This window comes from Eupeodes corollae, chromosome 1, assembly GCF_945859685.1.
Source record: "Eupeodes corollae chromosome 1, idEupCoro1.1, whole genome shotgun sequence".
NCBI classification, from domain to species: domain Eukaryota; kingdom Metazoa; phylum Arthropoda; class Insecta; order Diptera; family Syrphidae; genus Eupeodes; species Eupeodes corollae.
The window spans coordinates 145,560,378-145,584,936 of NC_079147.1; the positions used below are offsets into that span (position 1 = coordinate 145,560,378).

A 24,559-nucleotide genomic window follows, 5' to 3' on the forward strand; every position below is an offset into this window, starting at 1 on the left:
AATTGGTATTATGAACGCGAGTTGATCATTTTTTGATCCATTGTGAACAAAGATCAAAAATCTATTGTGAATAGTGCCTATTTAAGTATGTTTGGGATGGATTGTTGTCTTTTCGTTGGTTTAACTTGTCGTTGATATCTAAAAATACATTAAGGAAGGCTTCTTTCGAAAGTCTAAAGTTTTGAATGAATCTAAAAGTGAGCCAAATAAGATTTTGTAATGTAACTAAAAAAAGATGTTTTATCTACATACATACAGCTGTCAACAAAATAATAGCAGCGCTACTTTTATATCATTTCTTTGTATTATATCTTATTATTTGTTCTTGCTTTTTTTCTCTAACTTAGGCTTTTTCTGCAAGCTCTTATTCTAAGCTTTTATTATCACCATCAACCATATCAATATGCATTTTATCAATAAAATAACGGCACTTTGTTTAAAAAATTTCAAATTTTGGACACACAAAATAATAGCAGCGTTAATGCAAAAAATAGTTAAAATCAATAAAATAAAGTATAATTCAACTAAACAGTACGTATTTTCTGCAAATATCATTTTTTGTTATTTTGCATGTTTTTTTTTATTAAATTTATTAAACAGTGGAACGAGGAAAACATTGCAGTCAAGAGCTACGCCAAATGAGGAGCACCGGACATTGTTACAGGCAAATCCAAAAAAATTTGAACGTTTCTGCAAAGCTGATCCATTATGCCATCAATTTTATGGAAAAAGTGGTAACCATAGGTCGAAAACGCAAATTGGGGGACGGGGACCATAGGCAAATAATTAAAGAAAGACCCCTTTAAATCAGCTGTGGAGATAAACAAAGAGCTCGAGCTCAATTTGAGCGATGAGACAGTGCGTGGCACTTTTCGCACAGCTAATTTCAAGGCATGCCACCCAAGAAGAAAGCCACTTCTCTCCAAACGTCATCTGGTTCAACGCCTTGCTTTTGCAAAAAAGTATGGTGGTTGGACACGAGAGAAGTGGGGGAACGTCTTGTTTTCAGACGAAAGCAAAATCATTCTTTTTGGTGGCACTGGGTCTAGAACACAGAGTTCCAGCCAAAATACACCATGAAAACAGTGAAGCATGAAGGCAGCAAAATTATGGTTTGGGGGTGTTTTTCATACAATGGTGTTGGGCCCATAAAAAAAATTGATGACATTATGGATCAACATGCGTATGTCCAAATTTTGGAGGAAGTGATGCTGCTTTACGCTGAAGACGACATGCCTCTCAGATGGGTCTTCCAGCAAGACAATGACCCAAAGCACACAAGCCGTAGTGCGAAAGAGTGGTTCTCGCGTAAGGATATACAGCTCTTAGATTGACCAGCGCAACCTCCTGACCTGAATCCCATTGAGCATTTGTAGGGGGATTTTAAACGTGGCGTTGGCAAGCACAACCCCGAAAATCAGGCAGAATTATGGACGGCTGTACAAAGTGTGTGGAGGGAAATAGACATAGAGCGGTGCAATAAACTGGTGGATTCAATGCCAAGAAGATGTGGTGATGTTATGAAAGTGAAGGGTTACAGTATAAACTATTAATGTGTTAAATAAATTATATTAATTATAAAATTTGATGAAATTATTGAATAAATGTTATTTTTTTGAATATTTATAAATTTGCTGCTATTATTTTGTGTCCAAAATTTGCAATTTGTTTAACAAAGTGCCATTATTTTATTGATATAATGCATATTGATATGGTTGATGGTGATAATGAAAGCTTAGAATAACAGCTTCCAGAAAATGCTTAAGTTAGCGAGAAAAAAGCAATAACAAAGAAGATATAATAAAAAGAAATGAGATAAAAGTAGCGCTCCTATTATTTTGTTGACAGCTGTATGTTCAGCCAAATCCATCGGATTTAAAGCATCGCGTAGTTTTCTTCGAATCTTTGCTTGCTCCAAAGTATTTTCTTCTTCAATTTCATTTTCACCGAAAGATAGTTTAATAGTAGACATGCTTTTGGCTTTCGCGATCCGTAAAATATTTTATCAACAAGGAATTTGTGATTGACTGAAAATTTGATAATTCAATTCAATTCAATTATATTTATTGAGACTTTTTTTTACATTTAATACATTTGTAAACTTAAAACTAAGAAGAAAATAAAAGTAAATATTTAGCTGACTTAGACTTGGTCTTGCTTAACTTAAGATACTATTATAATGAAAAAGAGGAACTAAAACACGTTTCTTTTTGTACTGGTGTTAAAAAGCGAGTTACTTAAGGTAGTAGTGTTGCTCAGGCACTTATTCATTTTGTACATTGGACTTAACTTAAAAATATGAAACAAAAGGGGAGTATCAGTCAAACCGACCAGAGAGAAATTCTTCCACAAGGGACAATTCAACTGACACCACAAATCTTTATTCTTAGATTTTATTAATATTTTAAGAAGTAGATACAGACTTAGTTTTTAATATTACATTTGTATATATACATGTACATATCATTTGTGATTTTTGTTTATATTTTTTTAATTACATTTTGGTATGAACTTAACTTATAATGAATAATTCAATTTTTTTTCTAAATTTATATTTAATGTGTAGGATATGTATATTACTTTTGGTAAATATAATTAGAAATTATATTTCTATTTATGTGTCTGTTTCTGTGTGCCAATCTGACCCCAGGCGGCAGTTTTATTTTACATTTAGTTTTGTTAGCCTCTATATATATTAGGGCTACCCCTCCCGTAGAAAGAAGAGAGGAACTCGTTGTCTGGAACTATAAAACTTTGAGATGTCAAAGCTTTGGCTAAGCTGATTGGAGAAGCGTAGTACCTATCGTCGACAGCGAAGTTGATATTCGTAGTAGATATTTTTAATGAGAGGGTTTTCGTGAAAATTGTAGGTATGAATTCTTTTGATGGCTAGCTCTGTTAAATATGCAAGGAGAGGCTTGATTTGGGAATCGTTGTAAATGGACAAGTTACTGAACCATTTACCTCCAGGTCTTCTATATTTGTGTAGACATGCTCTCAAGATGAATCTTTCGAATAACTGGAGCTCCTTGGCTACCGTTCGTGATATTTTAAACCATGTTAAGAATCCATATGAAATCAATGGTCTGATAAGAGATTTGTACATGAGGATTTTCGTTTTTTTCTCAACAAATGCTGATCTAAATAAATATTTTAACTGGGCTGCTGCCGCTTTTGCTCTATTAAGCGAGAGTCGAGCATGAGGATTCATTCTTAATTTTTCGTTCAGGTTTATACCCAGATTGTTTTTTGAGAGGGATTGGGTGGTCGTTGATAACAAGTTTTAAAAGTTTACTCTCCCTAACCGCCAGATGGTGGCCTCTTGGCGATGCATTTCTAAAGCAAATAAACTCGGACTTTTGGAAGTTTATTGAGATACCCCAGTAGTTAAAATAGTTCAGTAACTGTTCGGCATGAGATTTTATTGCATTAAGTGCGGTGTGGAGTCTTTCATGAGCAGCAAAAATTAAAGTGTCATCTGCATATTGAATGGACTTGGATGCACCAGATGAAGAAGGTATATCGTGTGTGAAGATATTATATAGAAAGGGGCCCAAGAAGGATCCTTGTGGGATGCCCGTACAAATTTGTGTCAAATCGGAAAAAGATGAACCTATCTTGACTTTGAAATATCTATTGGCTAGAAAACTGTCAACTATTTTAATTGTATTAAACGGAAAGTTGAGTGAGATCATTTTAAAAATAAGGCCGTCGTGCCAAACCGAATCAAATGCCCTTTTAAGGTCTAAGGAGCACATTACTGTACATTCCTTGTTTCTCAGATTTTCAAGTACAGTATTTATCGCTTATAAGAAACACGCTTATAAGAAAACCTCGCTTAGAAGAAACTTCAACAAAAGCACCGTGAACTTTCCCATATATTTTAATGTTGAATTGTATGTTTATAAGAAACACGTTTATAAGAAATACACTGATAAAAGAAACATTTCTCAAACACAAACTTTTATTTTTCATGTAAAGTTGGTTGGATATAAGAAACTTGCAAACAAATCACGAAATTCAAAAAACATGAAAAATTCAAAACAAAGGATGCAATGCATTTATGCACATATGATGTAAAATGACATTTGAATTAATAATTGAATGATTGAATTAATTTTAGTTCAGTGTTCATTTTGACATTGTTATTTTTTGTGTTTCTGTTGTGTTCCTCGCCCTCGTTGAAAATGTCGCGTAATAACATTTCAATTAAAACTAAATTGGTTATTTTGGATGAAATCAAATCGGGAAAAAGTCGAAAAGAAATTTGTGAAAATTTTAAAATTGCAAAAAGCACATTGTCTAAAATAATAAAGAACGAAAAACAATTGGAAGAACAAAAATACAAATGCAAGAACTTAAACAGAAAAAGAAACAGGGAAGGAAAATACGAAATTCTAGACAAAACTATGAACAGGTGGTTCCAAAATATGAGCGAAAAAAATGCAAAGATAACAGGTCCAATTTTACTGGAAAAAGCACAACAATTTGCTATTCAGTTGAATATTTCAGACTTTAATGCAAACGGTGGTTGGTTACAACGTTGGAAAAACAGATCCAACATTTCTTCATGGAGACTTCATGGAGAAGGTGGTTCAGCCGACGCTGAAGCCGCAAGTAATTTTGTAGAACTTGTTGTGCCAGAACTATTGCAAAAATATGATGTAGAAAACATTTATAACGCGGATGAGACCGGATTGTTCTTTAAAGCTCTTCCTACTGGGACCCATGTCGAAGATGGCCATGATATACAAGCGCAAAAAATACCAAAAGATAGAATAACATTGCTCTTCATATGTAATGCAACCGGCACAGACAAATTTGTGTTTGCTATTGGAAAATATAAGCAACCCAGATGTTTCAGAAACCAAACAATTCCAGTCGCTTACAAATTTAATAAAAAGGGTTGGATGACAAGTACTCTTTGGATTGAAATTATAAAAGAGCTTGATGCTGTTATGAAAAAGAAAAAGAAAAAAATTCTACTCTTAGCTGATAATGCCTCATGTCACAAATTGGATTTTGAACCAAATTTTTGCCAGCTAATACAACGAGTCTTATACAACCCTTGGACCAAGGTATATGTAACTGTTCATTACTTTGCATTAAAAAACAATAACAAATTATTTTTTTGTCATACCTGCACTAGGGATCATCCACTCATTCAAATCACATTACCGAAAGTGTTTGGTTAGGAAGCAAATTCTTGCTCTAGAACTCGGTGATATGAAAAGTTTCTTACGAGAAATAAATTTACTAAATGCTTTGAAGATTGTAAAACGATCTTGGTGGCTTGTTACCCCGCAAACTATACAAAATTGCTTTAAAAAGTCTGGAATTTTTAAAAGAAGCGAAGAAGACCAAGGTATGCACAATGTTTTACATCATCTAAATTTGATTATGACATGAGTTTTCAATTCAAGATTTAATTGAGTGCAATGAACCAGAACCAGAGTTATTTAACTTCGGTGAAAATTTTGATGGTGAGGAAAATGAAAATTGCTTTGGTGAGTTGGACGATACCGAAATTTTGAACGAAGTACGAGATGGTGATGATGAAAGAATTGACCTGCAAATCGAAGACGAACAACAAAAGGAGCAAATACCATTGCCAAAACCAACAAGAAATGAAGCTCTGCGTGCTTTTTTCATTTTGAAAAGATATTTAGATGGTGATGATGACATCATACATAACATCGAAGATATTCTTGTCAAGAAGCGCAAGGAAGACTTAATTCAAACAACCATGGATGATTACCTATTTTGAAAAGTTAGGTAGATACATATAGACTTAAATAAGAATGTACAAAAGTACAAAAAGAACTGCGCTGTGAATTTTTTTATTTTCGTGTTTTTTCGTTTAATAAAATTAATTTATATACTGATAAATTTTAAGACCGTGTTTGAATTGAGTCAATTATTTAGCCTAGGATAAATGTTTGACATTCCAGGGTATATCCGTATAAGAAACTTGTTTCTTATATCCGTATAAGAAACTTCTTTCTTATATCCGTATAAGAAACTTGTTTCTTATATCCGTATAAGAAACTTGTTTCTTATATCCGCATAAGAAACTTGTTTCTTATATCCGTTGTAAGGATATAGGAAAAACTCGGTTAAAAGAAACAAATATTGTGCAAATTTTGAGTTTCTTATAAGCGTTATGTACTGTATAATGTTTTCAAGATACATGATGGCATGCTCGGAGGAATGATATTTTTTAAAGCTGAATTGAGTGTTAGGTATGATATTATTGTCTTCACAATGAACTTTTAAGTATTTTGCCGAGATTTGAAAGAAGTGAAATTGGTCTGAAATTTTCAACTTTATTGCAAGAACCTTTTTTTTTAATTAAGAAAAAAGGTTCTAAAAATTTGATAATTAACAAATATTTTGACAACCATAATACCAAGACTGTCAATTTGAAAAATTCACAATAGATCTAATTTCTGAAGAGCGTTCACAGTTTATCAAAAATTTTGATTGCTGACAACGATAATACCAATTCATCAATTTCATCAATGTCAACTAGCGTATTGATAATTGACAACCGTAATAGGGCTGTAACTGCTTCTTCATAATCAGTCAATCGGATTGTGTTATTAGGTCCTCCGCCAGTTGCAATTGTTTCTAATTTATTTTATGTAACTTTTTTTTTAATTTTTGCTTTTTGATCAATCCATACCTATTAAAATCAAAAAATTACTAATCGTTTCTTTATGTGGTATTTATGTATTTAAGGGCAGAATAGTAAGTAACGTTTCCTACGCTTTGTTTTGAATGAATCTGCAATTAAGTTTCATCAACCAATGCAAGAATTAAAGAAAAGGATCCAAATCCATTGGGTTGAAAGAATCATATAATGCTCTGCGTATTTTGAGTTGCTTACTTGCATTAACTTCATCCTAACTCCCTTCAAAAAACAACTCCGTCGAATTCATAATTCCTTAATTTGTGTTTGCCTTTCAAAATCCTGAAAAATAAGTTTTTTGTTTGCATGCGAAAATATACCTACAGCAACCGAATTAAACATCGTCAATAAAAAGTAATTTTAAAAATAAAATGCGTACAAATCGCTGTTTCTTTAAATGTATATTTTCTTCTATGAAGAGAATGAAAAAAACGTACATTTTATAATTTTTTTCTAAATCAAAAAATATTTGAGACGTATCAACCAAAAATTTGTGATAGCCATAATACCAATGCATGAAAAATATTGTTATGTATCAAGTATCTAATTGATAGTTAATAGCTATAATAAGGCTGTAATCTAGAGTATGTATTATTATTTATTTCTTTATTCATCAATGACTACAATTAAATTATAATTTATTATTATACATCATTAAAAAAGTTTAAAGCAATACTCTTAACATATCCCTATTCATTTGAAGGTCGACTTCACTATGAATTAAATTAAAAAGAGACAAATTACGAGTTATGGGTTCATTAAGTCCATAGTTCGTCCTGTGACTAGAAATCAAAAAGAGAACGTCCCTATTTCTTAGATGTCTCTCAGGAACATAAAAAGATATAAGAGCTAGTAAGTCCGGAGATTGTACTTTACCATTGAGTATGTCCTTGTCGTGTTGCTTGTCCACTTTCTGAGGTTGAGTTCTGCTGTTGCCAAAAGTTGCTTAACTTCGTCACGTTTCTTTCGCGCTTCTTCAATAGTGTCAGCTCCACTTATTAGATCGTCGACGTACATGTCTTCACGGACAGCCTTCGCCCCCTCAGAAAAAAATTTCATTTTCATCATCAGCTACCTTTTTCAAAATTTTGATAACAAGGTATGGTGTACTTGCTGTACCAAAAGTAACCATGTTCATTTTAAATATTTTTACAGGTGACGTCTTCTTATCTCTCCACAAAATAAGTTGATAGTTACTCGGTGAGTCCGCCATTTCAAAACAAGATCTAAGATACTTGATTGCAATTTTGGACCCACAAGCAACCAATCGTTTAGAGATTTGCTATCGGACGTTTACGCTGCAGCGTCGAATACTACCCGCAGTTTGGTTGTAGAACTCGCTTCTTTGAAAAGAAATAGTGGAATGGACACCGTCCTTATATGGTTCCTTTATCAAAAGCTTCCACACTCTTGTAAAAAACTATGGGAAGAAAAATTAGGTAACAGAAAAGATTTGCCTACATTTAAGGAATTTACCGAGTTTTTAGTGATCCGTTTTCGAACTCTTGAAGTTAGTGGTCAACAGGAGCATGAAGCAGCATTCCGGACTAAAGAGGAGCCATATTTAAAAACAAGGCCACGCGTACAACCAGCTAAGACAAAAGTCATGCATGCACAGCAGATCGTCAAACAGCCATCAAAAAACGCAGACAAGAGCAACACTGTGGAGAAATTAATTTGTAAGCTGTGCAGTCAAGGCAAACACACAAAGTGTCAACTGCTCAGTAATTTCGGCTGAAACTTTCCCGAACACAACCCACCCCAGTTGATAAAAAGAACCCCAAGGGTTTCTCTACGGCTTTTTAAAGATTTTAAAGCTATCTGTGCGCACCTAGAGCCATAATTGGGAAAACCATCTGACCACCTGAAATTCCTTAAAGCAAAGCGCGTGAATCTTCTTTGAATATTTTCGATCCTGTCTGAGGAATTTTGATAAAAGGAGACCAAATAACACAACAGTATTCCAGTATGGGTAATATTAAAGATATGTAAATCGTTTTCAGAGTATAACTATCTTTAAATACCCCCGTGTTGCGTTTAAAAAACCTAGCAAAGAAAACTTAGTGTCAAAAATAACACCAAGGTCCTTTATTTCACTCACGGTTGAAAGACTTTCATTGCCAAGACTGTAACTGAACAGCACTTTAGGTCTTGTACGAGAAGCTCTAAATATTTTACATTTAGAGATATTAAGCTCGAGATGATTATATTTACACCAATTAAAAAACGCATCTATATCTTTTTGAAAGTTAACACAGTTTTCAACTGAAGAAATTTGGGAATATAGTTTCAATTCATCTGCGAACATCAAACAATTAGGGAATTACAGACAGTTCGGAATGTCATTGACGAAAAGATTGAAAAGGAGTGGTCCCAAATGACTTCCCTGAGGCAGTCTTGATAAGACTTCAATAAAAAAGGATTGATTGCCTTCGATTTTAACAATCTGTTTTCGATTTGACAAATAAGATTCTAACCATTTAAGAAAACCGAATCTGAATCCCATCCTCTCCAACTTTCTTAATAGAACTCTATCGAACGCTTTCACAAAACCGGTGTAAAAAACATCGACCTGCATTCTTTTTTCCAAAGCAGATAAACAAAAATTGTAAACAGACACAAATTCGTAGTAGTGGAGCGACCACTACAAAATCCATGCTGTCTCGAAGATATTATGTCTTTAACCGTGAAACTAAGTCTATTGAACACCAACTTTTCAAAAAGTTTTGGAATCGCTGAAGGAGACTGGTCTATAGTTCTTAATTAAGTGCTTGAGACCACTTTTATAAATAGGGCTGATTGATGATATTTTCCACTCTTCTAGAAAAACCCCAGAATGGAAAGCGAAACGGCTATGTAGTTCACATAATCTTTAACTTCTTTGCAATTTATGGCAGTTTTGTATAATTTTAGTTTTGATCTTCGCTAATAAATGTTTAAAAAAAAAACACAAATATATTTTATAATAAAAGCTCTTGCACAAAGACAACATTTATTTAATGAATGAAAACACTTAAACCGGTACAACCCATTACAATATGATGAAATTAAAAAACAATTGAATTATGAAACAAGAGTAAAATAGTATATAAAACTTAAAAGAAGTGCTCAAGCTCATGTGTGCTAAGTGTTGAGAGCAAACACAAAGCTTTTCATTTTCCCGGTTTGATTGTGTTAAAAAATTACTAAACTTAAAACAAAAATAAAATCATAAAAATCAAAAACTAATAAGAAATAAATGCTAAAAATCTTTCAAACTGTATTCGCTGTGATCCAAGGATGGGTCATAACCTGTTCCAAAGGCAAACGAGCTTCAGGGTTAAGAACCAGCAGCTTTGATATGAAGTGAGCTGCTGCCTTCGATACATGATCGGGAAGTTTGTAGTCGATTTTAATAATTTTTTTATAAGTATCGTCGTATTCTGTGGCATGGAATGGTGCGCGTCCCACCAAAAGCTCGAAGCACAACACGCCTAAACTCCAGAGATCAACATTTTTCGTGTGTGGCTTACCTTGCACCATCTCTGGTGGAAGGTAGTCCAAAGTGCCACACAATGTGGTCCGCATCGAGTTCGGTTCATGAACTGACCAACCAAAGTCGGCGATTTTCAGCTCGCCCTTGTAGCCCAGCAAAAGGTTCTCCGGCTTGATGTCACGATGAATGACATCGCGTTCATGTAGATAGCGAAGGGCTGAGGCCAAGGATTTGATGTAAGTGGCACTTTGTTTCTCGTCGAATCGTTTTTCGGGTTGACTTTGCAATTCTTTAAACAGAGTTCCTTTGGGAGCGTATTCCAGGATCAAATAGATACGCGCCTCATCATGGAAATACCCGTAAAGTCGTAGAATATGTGGATGTCGCAGATGTGATTGGATTTCTATTTCACGACGAACCTGGTGTTCAACGTTGCTGTTGTAGATTTGCTTTTTGAACAGCACTTTTAGAGCCACAACGAATTTAGACTCTTTTTCACGAGCCAAGTAGACATTACCGAATTTCCCGCATCCTAATGATCGGCCAATGTCGAAGTTGGACAATGCCCACACTTTCTTTCCATCTAAATGAGGTTTTTGTATTGTAATTTGAATTGAATATCTGTGAAAAAGGCTTACCAGTCTTTTGTCCTTGGCAATCGCCAGTGGTTGGAGCATTGGGTGGTTGAGATGCAGCTGCAACTTTCTCCACAGGCTTCGTTGTTGCCGATGCTGTTGTTGTTGCTGTTGCCGATGCAGTGCTAGGCTGAGGTTTTGTTTCAATACTTGTTTGTTTCGTTTCAGTCTTTGTGTTATTGGTGGTCACAGGGGGAGCAGGATTATTCGTTGGTTTTGTTGAAGAGACAATTCGTGTTGCATTGGGAATAATTTTTTTATTCTTTTCTAAAGCGTTCGATTGTGTTTTGTTGGAAATTTGTTTGTCGAAAGTCTTTTGAACAATACTACCGATTGGCTATAGAGGACAAAATAGTTAAAACCTTGATTGTGTAGCTTATTAAAAGACAATTATTGACGTCCTTACCTTTTTCACAGCGGCAGTTGCTATAGACTTGGCGTGTTGCATGCTGCTGCTGCCGCCAACATTCCTGGATGCATCAGCTTTTTGTTGGATGTTTTCTTTACCTGTTGGCCGCTTTAGCATGCTGAACATTAGTGCTAAGCAATTATGATTTTAATTTATATGTTGATTATATTACTTTTGTTTAACTTAGAGTAAAATTAAAATAAAACGGAGAAAATAAAAAGGACCTCGCAGGATGGCGAGTTTTTGCAATTTTGAAAATGCCGTTTGAAAAATGTTGAATTGAACGGATTTTCTTTTGTCAGGTAAACGTCAATTTAGTACTGCCAGGCGAGAATAAAATCAATGAAGAATTGAGTATGGAATTCCATTAGGAAAATATGGGTCTGAATCTGGTAAGGGTAAGTGCACACTGAGTAGTTTTAAATTGTATCGAGTTTAACGTGATGAAAATTAAAAAAGCAAGCGCAGCAGCCATTGTCGTAAAACCATTGTATTTCAATGATTCAGCATAGATAAGAGCATCGCGGACCAACTTTGATATAAGAAAAATCTTACACATGGTTTAAAAGAGAAGAAACATTTATATCTATTTAAAATGTTATGGCGCGTATTCATAGAGAATTAATAAAGTCGTGATTTCTTGATCTATAGTTTAAAGCTTGTCGATTAAATAAACACAGCTCTTATTTATATTCCATTTTCCTAATGAGTTTAGTAAAACCACAGTTTAGTGTTGTATTCTACTACAATTATACTTTAAATGACAGGTCAAAGCAAACAAATACTGTTATATTTTCACTCGTTATTTTATGCTGCCATTCCTCAAGTTGGATGATAATAACTACTTAAACACAGCATTTCCTATGTTTATACTTAAACTAGGTTTAAATTTATTTATAAATAGCCTAAACTCTGGACTTGCCTACTAACGACTTAGCAAACATCTATGAATATTCCCCATTCAAATTAAAAGTTCACTTTTTTTTAGTAAAACACAAACAAATGATTCAATTTGACATTTCTTCAATATTTTTTTTTTCAGTAGTGCCAAACTTGATTTTTGGGGATCTTATTGAATTTTTTAGGTTTTCTTTTCAAGTTATTAATTTTAAACAAAATTTCAAGGAAGGTGATTTTATAAGTAAAAAAAGAAACGATAAAAAGCCTTAAGGCTAGGCGCTCCCATGCAACTTTAGTCTCTAAACTGAGCACAATTGACTTATATGATAGTCCGCGCACATGCATTCGAGCAACTTTTTAGTTTGTGTTTTGACACAATATAGACGATCACCTTAAACCAATTCCTTAGTTTATGTCACAAGGAATTGTAGGTAACTAACTTAATTGTTGAATAATTATTCAATTATTATAATTATTGTCTGTAAGTGCAAGAGAAAGAAAAATTTAGTCAATGTTATTCTTTCACGAAAAATTTTGATAGAAGTTTTCTCTTTCATTCATTGATTACCAAAATGTATTAGCTGCTTAAACCCATAAAAGATGTATATATTCTACTAGTACGTAACTGCGCCCACATTCAACTAAATAGTTTCTTTGGTATGCATGTATTAGTCCATTTCAGTCGAATGAATTTTAAAGTGTGACGTGGTTAGTAGGATACTTCCAGACGTGCAGAATAAAATATCCTTCTCATAAGTTTGTTTTGGACAGTATATCTACTCTTTTCTTTCATAAGCAACACAAATAGGAAAAATTTATAAAAATGTGAATAAATGTTTCCTGTTAATTGGTTTATTTCGTTGAATAATTTCGAAATTGCTTATGTGCGCGATGTTTAAGCAACTAACGACCAAACTATTTAATCTCGAAAAAGATTTGTGTGCATGCCTAGCCTAAGTCTTCTAGTATTCAAATGCAATATAAATATTTGATTTCTTGCGAAGAATGAAAAGACCAAAATGTAGAAGATAATCTGCATTATATTAATTTCTTGAAGGCAAAATTATAGTAAGATGCCATAGTAAACATGAACGTGTTTGTTTTCACTATAATCTTCATCCGATTACCTATAATCTATGTTTTGAAGCCATCGGAACATTTTATCTTCTGTCCAACCAGTGTGATGTCATTATTTTGCATCCTCTTTGTCTGCAGACTTTGAATCACAGATTCATGTAAATTCACAATGAGGAACCAACAATTTCAAGTTGCTTGAAGTCCTTCCATATTAACATACTAGATATGGACTGCAAGTCGATTCTCATTTCCATACAAAAACACTTTATGCTTGCCCTCTTGAAAGTTATGTTGTTGTTTTGCCTAGAAAAGCTTTTAATGTCAAAGAAACTGAGAACATCTGTTATTATGTATCATTATTATCATAGACATCATATCATATCATGTAGTACCCGTGGCATGATGTTTTATGAGTTGGACTGTCATGCTGAAGGTCTTGGGTTCAATCGCTGCCTGTGTAAAGTTTTTTCGGGTACTACCTCTAGCGAGAAATTGACAAAACCTCCAAGAGTAATTCTTGTCATGAAAAGTGCTTTCTCAAATTAGGCGTTCGGATTTTGGTTACAACTATAGATCTCCTCCATCCCTGACAATAGTACCCACACAAAAGAATGTTTGAGAATTGTAAATCACTAGGCCCAAGTTATCAACGGATTATTGCGCCACCTAATTTATTTTTATTTTCTGTGTGTAACGAACTATATGACAAACTGTTAAAATAAAAGAAAAAAGTTTTCAACCAAGCATATAGAATTTTATTGAGCGAATGAAATGTAAGCGGCTTGTTCGTTTAAGAAAAAGATTTGAATCGCGTGAATGAGAAAGATATAGATATGCTTTAATAAAAATAAAATGCATTTTTGTGTGATTGGGATGTGTTCTATTGGATGCGTTCGACAATGTTTTATTCAACACCTTTCCTCATTGCGAACTCATCGTTTGTTGTTTAATTCCAATTTAAAGTTGAAATTCAGAAAATGTTGGAGGGCGTAGCGCTTTCGTGAGAATGTCTGCTTTCTACTCTTTTGTAGATACATGTTTGACGTCTAGGTGATTTTCGTTTTGAAGCTGGCGTATGAAATGATGCTCGATGGAAATATGTTTAGTTCTCTTATGGAACTCTGGATTCTGAATCAATTTGATGCTGCTCATGTTGTCATAAAATATTGTTGTTGCATCGCTGTTTTTCTCGAGAATACCAAGCTCCCACATCGCTTCCTTCGCTGCAGAACAAGCTGATATATATTCAGTCTCATTTGATTACAAAGAGACGGTCACACTCACACATGACCCATTCAACATAAACAAATGGGATAGGCTAGTGTCCACATCATTGACGAAATCGGAATCACAATATCCGGTTAACTCTGCAAATTCTGAAACTTTAGAAGAATCCATACGGCGAAAGTGAATTTGAGCGTTCTGATAACATTATATTGTTTTAGACCCCCGTCTCACAGCACGAATGGCTTGAGGTGGCCCAAGAATTCGAAAACATTTGGGACTTTCCTCATACACTTGGTGCTAGCGATTGCAAGCACGTCCGAATTAACGCAGACTCCGGATAGGACTTCTTTAATTACAAGGCGTTCTTCAGCATTGTTCTTCTGGCTGTTGTGGACAATCATGGAAAATTTATATATTGACGTCGGTGGGAATGGAAAATCAAACGACACCCTTTTATATAAAAACAGCACCTTATACCAACTCAAGGGCCAGGATGCACTTACCCCTTATTTCGTTATTGGTGACGATATATTTGTCCTCGACACAAACCTAATGAAGGGATTTGGAAATAAGGCCAATCTTTCCACCCCACAGCAAGTCTTTAATTATGATTAAGACGAGCAAGAATGTTCGTTGGCATGTTTCAAGGTTCAGAATTTTCCATAGAGCAATAGAAGTGTCAGTAAATAAGTGTGATGTCATTGTTAAAACGTGTTGTGTGCTGCATAATTATATTTCAGCTTCAATAAAAAAAATCCTCCAGAAGAACATCAATATATAGATTTTAAAGAATCAGTGGCGCGCTTAGAACCGCAAAGTGTTGCACAACAAAACGTTTCTGTTCATAAATTCTTTCTTAATATAAAAAATATGTAGGTATGACCACACTCGACGACAATTTAAACGAAGTGTAATTTTAATTTTAAAATAACTGTTGAAAATAGACGCTCACGACTATATACAACAAAAACGTCAAATTTGGTGACCGTATTTTGATCTGCTCGAAAAATCCAAACTGATGACCGGAGTGTTGGTCTCTATTGGATTATCTGATGACAGGCCGATAGTCCCGTCATCGGAAATGCTCAATGGAGACCCCAAGTTAAGTAGTATTCACATGAGCGCGACCAACGAACGACGAATGAATTACAAAATGTGAGTTTATATACGTTTGAAGACATATTTCCACACAAATTTTTAACAAAACGATAGCAATATAGTTTCCAATTGATTTATGATACATACTTTTACTTTTCATCATAATATATTAATAAATTTAAGAAAACAAATTTATTCGTCGCGAAAAAAATTATAGTTGATACGAACTGTCAAACTTTATTCGCGTTCCACATTATCCACACTCGCAACGAATAAAATAATCGCGCGTACTTAACCTAAAAAATCATTCTTGTTTTGGTTTCCGTGGTGAATGATGTTCGGCTGTGGCTTCATTCGCTACGAATTAAAAACTCTCATGTGAAAGAAATGTCAAAATCAACGAATATTCGTTCATTCGTTGGTCGTTGGTCCTGCTCATGTGAATAGTACTTTAGTTTCGAAAAGAAGTTAATTTTGTTCATACCTTTATCTATCGATATGCTGCTGCATATTATCGATATTTAAAAATCATTCAGTCCCATCTCTATCTCTAATTCCTTAACTTCAAACAAACAGAAAACATGCCAACTGTCATTGGGTTCTCATTATTGCTTCTTGTAAATTAAAATAAAATTTCAATTCTTTTGTGGAAAAAGTGAATAAATAATCTTAAAAATGGATGAAAACGTTTGCAGAATATGTTTGCAAGTTAGTGAAGAAGAAGAAATGACTTCAATATTCGAAAGTGATGCAAATAATACCATAATATCAAACAAAATCAAGTCTTGCTGTGGCGTCGAGGTAAGTTCTACAACGGATGAATTATTTGTTATTTCTTTATTTTCTGACTGTATGCAAAAAAGAAAAAAAAAACAAACTCCTCCATTCATTTACATTCTTCTACTTCTTACCATTTATAGCTGCCCATAGAATCAGATGGCTTCCCTACAAAAATCTGCTCCAAATGTAAAATTTTCTTGACTATTGCTTATAAACTTCGGACAATTTGCCAAAATTCTGATGCTTATCTGAGGAGATTCAAAGCAAAAGACAGTGAAGAAAATGATGAAAATGAAGAGATGCAATTAAAAAGGGAAACAGAAGGTATGTGTAGTGTAGGCTTTAAGTTAAGTTAAGAACTTACATTCTAGTTTTTAAGGTCCCATGGGGCTTAAATGCAAAAATATTTCACAATTTGAAATGTACCTTACTAGCCGGGATAGTTTGCTTTAACCAAAGGTAGGAGGATGTATTCAAACAGACAAACGATTGATCCTTTTTAAACTTTCAAAATATTGCAATAGCAAACATTGAAAAGTTTCTGATTAGGAATTAAATCAAAACTAATATAAAACAATGATGCGTAATCAATTTAATATCGGATTTAAATTTCGAAATTCTCTAAATTATCTAAGAACGGATAAGAAAAAATATGTTTTCAAATAACTTGTAATAGAAAAGGGGCTTATAGAAAACCTCGCCGTTTTTGATACTTACCCAATTTTTTCAAATACACATGCCTATGTGTATGTATTTTAAGTGACAACTAAAGGAAACACGTTTTATTGTTATCATATTAAAGGTCTCATCATAACGTACAAAATGAACAAGAGTATGAAATCAGAATCTCGGATGAAATGGCTAGGCACATACAGTGCCGCACCCAATTATTGGCACACCACGATATTCAAACTTTAAACTTACTTTTAAACATTTTCAAATATATGGTTTTGTGACCTACTGTTCGAGGATATCCAAAGAAATGAAATAAATAATCAAATCTACTTATTTTCTCGCAAAATTCTGTGACAAAACTTTAAGACCTTATTGCTCAAAACACATATGATTAAAGATCCATTTCATATTTTTTAAATACATATATTAGTAAGCAATGTATAAATGTCCATTTGGTTTTAGTTTCGCTTCTGTTACCATAGAGTGAGGCACTAAGGAAAATAGAATCGTAAGAAATGAGTTCTGGCGAAATTTTCTTGTTTTAAAAATTAGTAGGAACAGCAATGATGTTCGGAACCGGTATCTGCGCCAGTTATATTCAAGAGTAGATGACAACACAAAAAGAAGAAGTCCGCGCTTTTTAAATCTGCGGGACCAGATGGAATAATACCAGTCGAGCTACAAAAGACTTCTAAAATAATTGCACCAATCCTTGAGGCAATTTTTATCAGCTGTCTTTACCTGGGGCATGTTCCCTCGGCATGGAGAGAAGTTAAAGTTGTTTTTATACCTAAAGCAGGTAAATGCTCCCAAGTCAATCCTAAAGATCTACGACCTATAAGTCTATCATCATTCCTTCTTAAGACCTTGGAAAGATTGATTGATATCCATTTAAGGGCACGTATCGATACAAGACTTCTGTCTTCGTCTCAACATGCCTACTGTAAAGTTAAAGGTCTACAAATTATTTTTAATAAATCGCTCCATTCTGGGGTTTTTCTAGAAGAGTGGAAAATATCATCCATCAGCCCTATTTATAAAAGTGGTCTCAAGCACTTAATTAAAAACTATAGACCAGTCTCTTTCAGCGATTCCAAAACTTTTTGAAAAGTTGGTGTTCAATAGACTTAGTTTCACGGTGAAAGACATAATATCTTCGAGACAGCATGGATTTTGTAGTGGTCGCTCCACTACTACGAATTTGTGTCTGTTTACAATGGAGGAGGATGGGATTCAGATTCGGTTTTCTTAAATGGTTAGAATCTTATTTGTCAAATCGAAAACAGATTGTTAAAATCGAAGGCAATCAATCCTTTTTTATTGAAGTCTTATCAAGACTGCCTCAGGGAAGTCATTTGGGACCCCTCCTTTTCAATCTTTTCGTCAATGACATTCCGAACTGTCTGCAATTCTCTAATTGTTTGATGTTCGCAGATGACTTGAAACTATATTCCCAAATTTCTTCAGTTGAAAATTGTGTTAACTTTCAAAAAGATATAGATGCGTTTTTTAATTGGTGTAAATATAATCATCTCGAGCTTAATATCTCTAAATGTAAAATATTTAGAGCTTCTCGTACAACACCTAAAGTGCTGTTCAGTTAAAGTCTTGGCAATGAGTGAGTGAAATAAAGGACCTTGGTGTTATTTTTGACACTACGGGGGTATTTAAAGATAGTTATACTCTGAAAACGATTTACATATCTTTAATATTACCTATACTGGAATACTGTTGTGTTATTTGGTCACCTTTTTATCAAAATTCCTCAGACAGGATCGAAAACATTCAAAGAAGATTCACGCGCTTTGCTTTAAGGAATTTCAGGTGGTCAGTTGGTTTACCCAATTATGGCTCTAGGTGCGCACTGATAGCTTTAAAATCTTTAAAAAGCCGTAGAGATACCCTTGGGGTTCTTTTTATCAAGGACATACTCAATGGTAAAATAAAATCTCCGGGCCTACTAGCTCTTATATCTTTTTATGCTCCTGAGAGAAATCTAAGAAATAGGGACGTTCTCTTTTTGATTTCTAGTCACAGGACGAACTATGGACTTAATGAACCCATAACTCGTAATTTGTCTCTTTTTAATTTAATTCATAGTGAAGTCGACCTTCAAATGAATAGGGATATGTTTAAGAGTATTGCCTTAAACTTTTTTAATGATGTATAATGATTAATTATAATTTAATTGTAGTCAACAGATTATGTATCCATTGATGAATAAAGAAATAATAATAATAATAAATCGGTGAAAACAACATTACACACCTTAGTACGCCTACGCAGCGTCGAATATTCCCTCCATCATAAAGAGTTCACTATAATTGCTTTCCTTGACATCGAAGGTGCCTTTAACAACTTGGACACACTAACTACTCTAAATGTAGAGAGTTCGCTTCGGGAGTTGATTAATTTAATGCTGAATAGCAGAATAATCAACTCAAAACTGGGCAACTCTTCTGGCAGACGATTCGTTAGTAGGGGGACACCGCAAGGTTGTGTTCTATCCCCTCTCCTCTGGAACCTGGTGGTGAATGAAATCATAACTAGTCTGGATGCGGAGGGCTTCAGAGTGATAGCCTATGCCGACGACGTTGCTATAGCAGTGTCAGGAAAGCATTTTAACATCTCAAAAGAACTCTTACAAAATGCCTTTGACAGACTTATACTTTGGGCTGATCGGTGTGGACTGGGTTAACCCACACAAAACCGATTTAGTCTTATTTTCGAGGAGATACAAAATTCCATTAGTCAACCCTCCCTATATTAAAGGAATGCAATTAAAATTGTCAGACAAGGCTAATACCTGTATGCAACGTACAGAAAAGTTTCAAAAAATCTACTGTAGCTCTCTTTTCTTGCAAAAAAGCTATTGGTAATAAATGAGGCTTACAACCCAGAATTACGCATTGGGTATACGCATAGGTAATCAGACCGATTTTAATGTGCGGTGTGGCAGTATGGTGGTTAAGCTACCCTATGTATAAGCGGATCGCTTTGCACGACCCCATCTGCAGCACTGGACACCTTACTCTACCTAACACCTCTTGACATTTTTAGCAAACAAATGGCTGCAAGCTGTCCTATTCGCCTTGGACTAACAACAACATTGGCCACTCCGTAATTCTTAAGTATTTACAATCAATTCCAAAGCATACAGACTACACTATCCCCCAACTGCAATTCGACAGAAATTTAGAGATTTCTATACCTCCCAGATCTTTCTGGGAGAATAGGACATTCCTGGAAGATGGGGCAATCCATTTTTATACAGAAGGTTCAACAACAAATGAAGGGGTTGGTGGAGGTGTGTACTCTGAACGACTGAAATTAAGTCTCTCATTCCGCCTTCCCAATCATTGTAGCGTGTTCCAGGCGGAAATTTTGGCGATAAGAGAAGTCTTGTCCTGGCTTAAAGAAAACGTGATATCCGTATTTTCTCATATAATTAGGCTGCTATCAAATCACTGGACTCTCTCTCTACAAACTCTATAACAGTCCATAACTGTCGATCATCTCTAATGGAGATGGCACAACAGTTTAATATTCACCTTTGCTGGGTACCGGGCCATAGAGACATTCCAGGTAACTGTAAGGCAGATGAACTCGGCAGGAACGGTACAGTGCAGGCCATACTACCACGTTTGGCACATACTGGCATACCAATCGTTACTTGTAAACTGTTGCTTATGCAAGACGCTGTGAGGAGGGCAGGCACCAGGTGAAACAACATCACCACGTGTCAGGTCACAAAAAACATCTGGCCAACACTGGATTTAAAACGTTCAAGGTGCTTGCTATCTCTAAGCAGATCGCATATAAGCCCAACAGGAAAGCACGCCACGCGACTAGGCGTACTCTCAAAAGACTTTTGCAGAATCTGAAAGGACGAAGAAGAGTAGAAACAGTTCTTCATCTTCTCTGTTCATGCCCTGCTCTGGTTCGAAAAAGCAAGAATTACTTAGGAAAATTCTTCTTTAACGACCTAAATCAAATCAGCATAATCAGCCTCTCACGTTTCGTAAGGGACAAGAAAAGATTAATACCGTTGAAGAAGTTTATAGCATAGTTCATAAAACTTATGCCACATCAACATAACAAACTAAAACTGCTACTCTAAAGATCAAACGTAACCTTATGGTCGCTTTTGTAATGTTTTGATTGAAAGCCTCCCTGCAAGTGTCCCGTCCCGCATGTTTTGCGAACAAATGTAAAAATGGTTATGTTATTTTGTTTAAAATGGAGATAAATGGATTCTTTTATAGAATTCTGGTGAGACAAACAAAGCCAAGACAACAGAAAAGTGCGTTAGGGTCAATATCGAAGGTTTTATAGAATGTTAAGATTATTTTAGTGGTCAGAATTAGAAAGCGTGTCTTAAAGATTTCTGACAAGAATTTTTAAATTCTTAGGACAGAGTTGACAGTATTATCACAAATACCAAAATAAACAGTGCTAGCCACTACGGGTCGATGGCTACAACGTTAATGGGTTGGGATTAAAGTTGACGTTGGTCATTTCGAGTGAAACTACTTTTTTAATTAAACTAATGTTATGAAAAAAACAATCAATACAAAATCGTATATAGTTCCTTCTAATGGTTTTTATTATTGCAACCAAACTTATGATACGACTATGTAGATTATTGAAAATCCTATTGAATATCTATTCGTCATTTGTTTAACAATGAAAAATCATAAGTCATAAGATAAGGGTAGGAAACCGAAACACCATTTGGATCATCGTGCATCGTTTTATGGGTGTGTCTATTTTCGAATGATCTTGAAAATAATAAGACTGTTTAAAGAATCAAAACTACTTTTAAAAACGCAATTTGCTGCTGAAATGCGACAATAATTTGAGAAAAAAGTTCAACCCAACCTGCTTGCTCTAGGAGACCGGTTTTTAAAAGCCTAAGATTTCGAAAGTTAACTAGACCGGTTAGGCGCCAGTTATAGCTATCATTGGTTTTCATCATTGAAAACAAACATTGTAATTTACTTGTCAGTTCGTTTATAGCTATCATTATAAGTTGCTGTCATTGAAAAAAAAAATCCTTATTGAAATCCACCGAACGAATTTTATTGACAGATACCTGTCATTGGAATTGTGTAAAATTGGAACACAAATCAGTGGAACGATTCATTTCACTTTTAAACATAAAAGTATCAGCTGCTCAGAAAAATGAATTTACGTCCGGAAAATAGAAAAATACATTAAAAACATTTTTGTTGACAATTTCGTCAATTAAAGAAAAGAAAAAATACCTTTTTTTTTATTTTTGGCAAGAGAAATACCAAATTATAGAATCGAGCTACGGCTTTATTAAGTTAACTTTAGGGAAAATAGTTTTTAATATAAAACACATGTCTTTCTTTATTTTATTAGAATTAATATTTGGTTTAAAAGACAAATTTAAACAGGATAAAAAACTGATTAATACATAAAATGCCTTGTTTAAAATAATGAATAAGATATAAAAAAGATAGAAAATTCGAAAAAGTAACAAAAAATTACTAACAAAATAAAAACTGCGTTGTCAATTGATGGTGTGAATGTCGTTAAAGAGTTTTCTAATGAGTGTTACAAAATTCATCTACTTTTGAAAATACTTCATTATTTAAATTTGCATCAAAAGACGGCGTTCGGTCTGCAAAAACATTAGCGTACATGGTCCTGAATGCACTGAGTTAAGCTTCAATACCAACCAGTTCCCATGGGGAGAAGTTCTTATTTTATTAAGACGTGTTCTAAACTCTTGGTCAAGATCATGTTTTACTCTCTCTTTTATTATTTTACTAAGACACTGTATTTCCGAGTGAAGTTGCTGATACTCTGAGTTACGTCTATTTAAATGCCTATGAAAGATTCTCTTGAGTTTTCTTAATCAAATGTTACGAATTTTCAAAAGATTTTTTGTAAGATCGGAAATATTTTTGTATTTAACTTTAACACAAGAAACTATATTTTGGTTTATATTGTATAAAATTACATCAATTTCTTCATTTGCAATATTTTTATCTATGGGTGCTGTCACTTTTGAAATCCTGTTGTGAAGTTGCATTCTAAACACATCCCATCATCATCAATTTTTCTTTCGAAGCTGGTATACAATTGAGGTGGTATTAAGATTTATTTCTATACCACAATGATTTGAAAACGTAAGGAATGTTTTGCAAAGCCTATTATTAATATTATTTGGGGTTTTGCGAAAGCGAACTAGATGTAACAAAATAGTCCAATATTGATGAGGACTGCCGATAGGTTGGGTTAAAGGGAGAAATTAAATCAAGGTCGAGATATGGCCCATTGTTATACCATTTGTATATAATGTTGCCATTTGCATTGCTCACTGAGTCTCCCAGGATAGATGGCGGCGATGGGGACTGAAGTCACCACCTATAATTGTGGCATCGAAAGTCTTAGTCTATCTAATTCAATAGAAAGCCCTTGTCCTGCGTTTGGTGGTATATAATTCCTTCCAATAAGGATACGTCCTAGTGATACCAGATTTTTTTTATTTTTACAAATTAAGGTGTCAGTTATAGCTATCATCGAAATCGATCCGTGAAAATTTTTGAATCGATATTTGACTATGTTTCCCTTCGATTAGAAATGAAAATTATATATTGATCGATCGGAAATCACCCAAAGAATTTTGTTTGAGGAAAAAAGTGTAATTCTATCGTTCCATTGCTGTTGATTTGTGTTCCAATTTCACACAATTCCAATGACAGATTTCTGTCAGTAAAGGTTTTTCGGTGGAAATCCTTCAAAATAGGTTTATGTCTAGAATTCAAAACAGTTTCACATAAAAAACAAATTGGGGTTTGCGACTTTTTAGAAGGCTTACTAAAGCCAATCTTCTTTCATTTGATATTATGGAATTTGCATTAAACGAGATTGTTTTAAGTTTCAGGGTGGAAGACATTATAAAACAATTGATTCCACAAATTCAAGATATGCAAACATCTTGCCTTCTTTGTCCTGTAGTTTCTGGTACTTTGGCCAGAATTCTCTTATTTTGTATAAAAGCTTTTTAAAAGAGCTCACACTCAAAAGAGTTTGCTGAGTGTTCTTTTAGACAATTTGCACATTTCAGTGGGGGGATTGGTTCGTTTTTCTCTTTGAGTTCTTTGAAAGTTCTAATACACACATCAGAATCATGAAACTCGCTTCACAGAACACATCGACTATTATAAGAGCAATAATCGTCTGTGTGTCCAAATCCCTGGCAACGATAACAGCGAATTACCGATCTGTTAAACTTTTTCTCCCAATATAACCTTTGACGAAGAAGATACCTTATGGCTGAATCACAAACACGCTTTAACTTCGGCTTCGTCTGCGTTACGGTGGCCTTGCTTCGAGATAGCTTTGAATGACATTTCTATTATTTTATACCTCCAAAGAGCAAATATTTTGTTTGTTGACATTTTTGTACAGCTGTTGAGCTGTCAAACAAAGCAAATGTTCAGATAATTGAACTAGAGCTTCCGTTTGGATTCACATTACGTTATTTTCCTTACTATTGTCAAACGAAGCGTGAGGTCGAAGCTCTATTGTGATAGCATGCATTGAATTCCTATGGC

General features: G+C 34.3%; 3 protein-coding genes across 3 annotated transcripts; 2 read left to right on the top strand and 1 right to left on the bottom strand.

Moving 5' to 3' along the window:
- Positions 1–5,146: 5,146 nt before the first annotated feature.
- On the top strand, positions 5,147–6,106 carry LOC129941928 (tigger transposable element-derived protein 6-like). The gene is made up of 2 exons (XM_056050708.1): positions 5,147–5,365; positions 5,424–6,106. Exons 1-2 carry the CDS (start codon positions 5,227–5,229, stop codon positions 5,765–5,767), a joined length of 483 nt encoding a protein of 160 aa, XP_055906683.1. The 5' UTR covers positions 5,147–5,226; the 3' UTR covers positions 5,768–6,106.
- Positions 6,107–9,645: 3,539 nt separating this feature from the next.
- On the bottom strand, positions 9,646–11,507 carry LOC129939596 (aurora kinase C). Its single transcript, XM_056047669.1, has 3 exons — positions 11,208–11,507; positions 10,805–11,138; positions 9,646–10,749 (listed from the first exon to the last, which is right to left on the bottom strand). The coding sequence occupies exons 1-3, from the start codon at positions 11,334–11,336 to the stop codon at positions 9,944–9,946; spliced, it is 1,269 nt and encodes a 422-aa protein (XP_055903644.1). The 5' UTR covers positions 11,337–11,507; the 3' UTR covers positions 9,646–9,943.
- Positions 11,508–16,187: 4,680 nt separating this feature from the next.
- Positions 16,188–17,210, top strand: LOC129945412 (uncharacterized). Its single transcript, XM_056055155.1, has 3 exons — positions 16,188–16,313; positions 16,433–16,616; positions 17,095–17,210. Exons 1-3 carry the CDS (start codon positions 16,188–16,190, stop codon positions 17,208–17,210), a joined length of 426 nt encoding a protein of 141 aa, XP_055911130.1.
- The last annotated feature ends 7,349 nt before the right edge of the window (positions 17,211–24,559 follow it).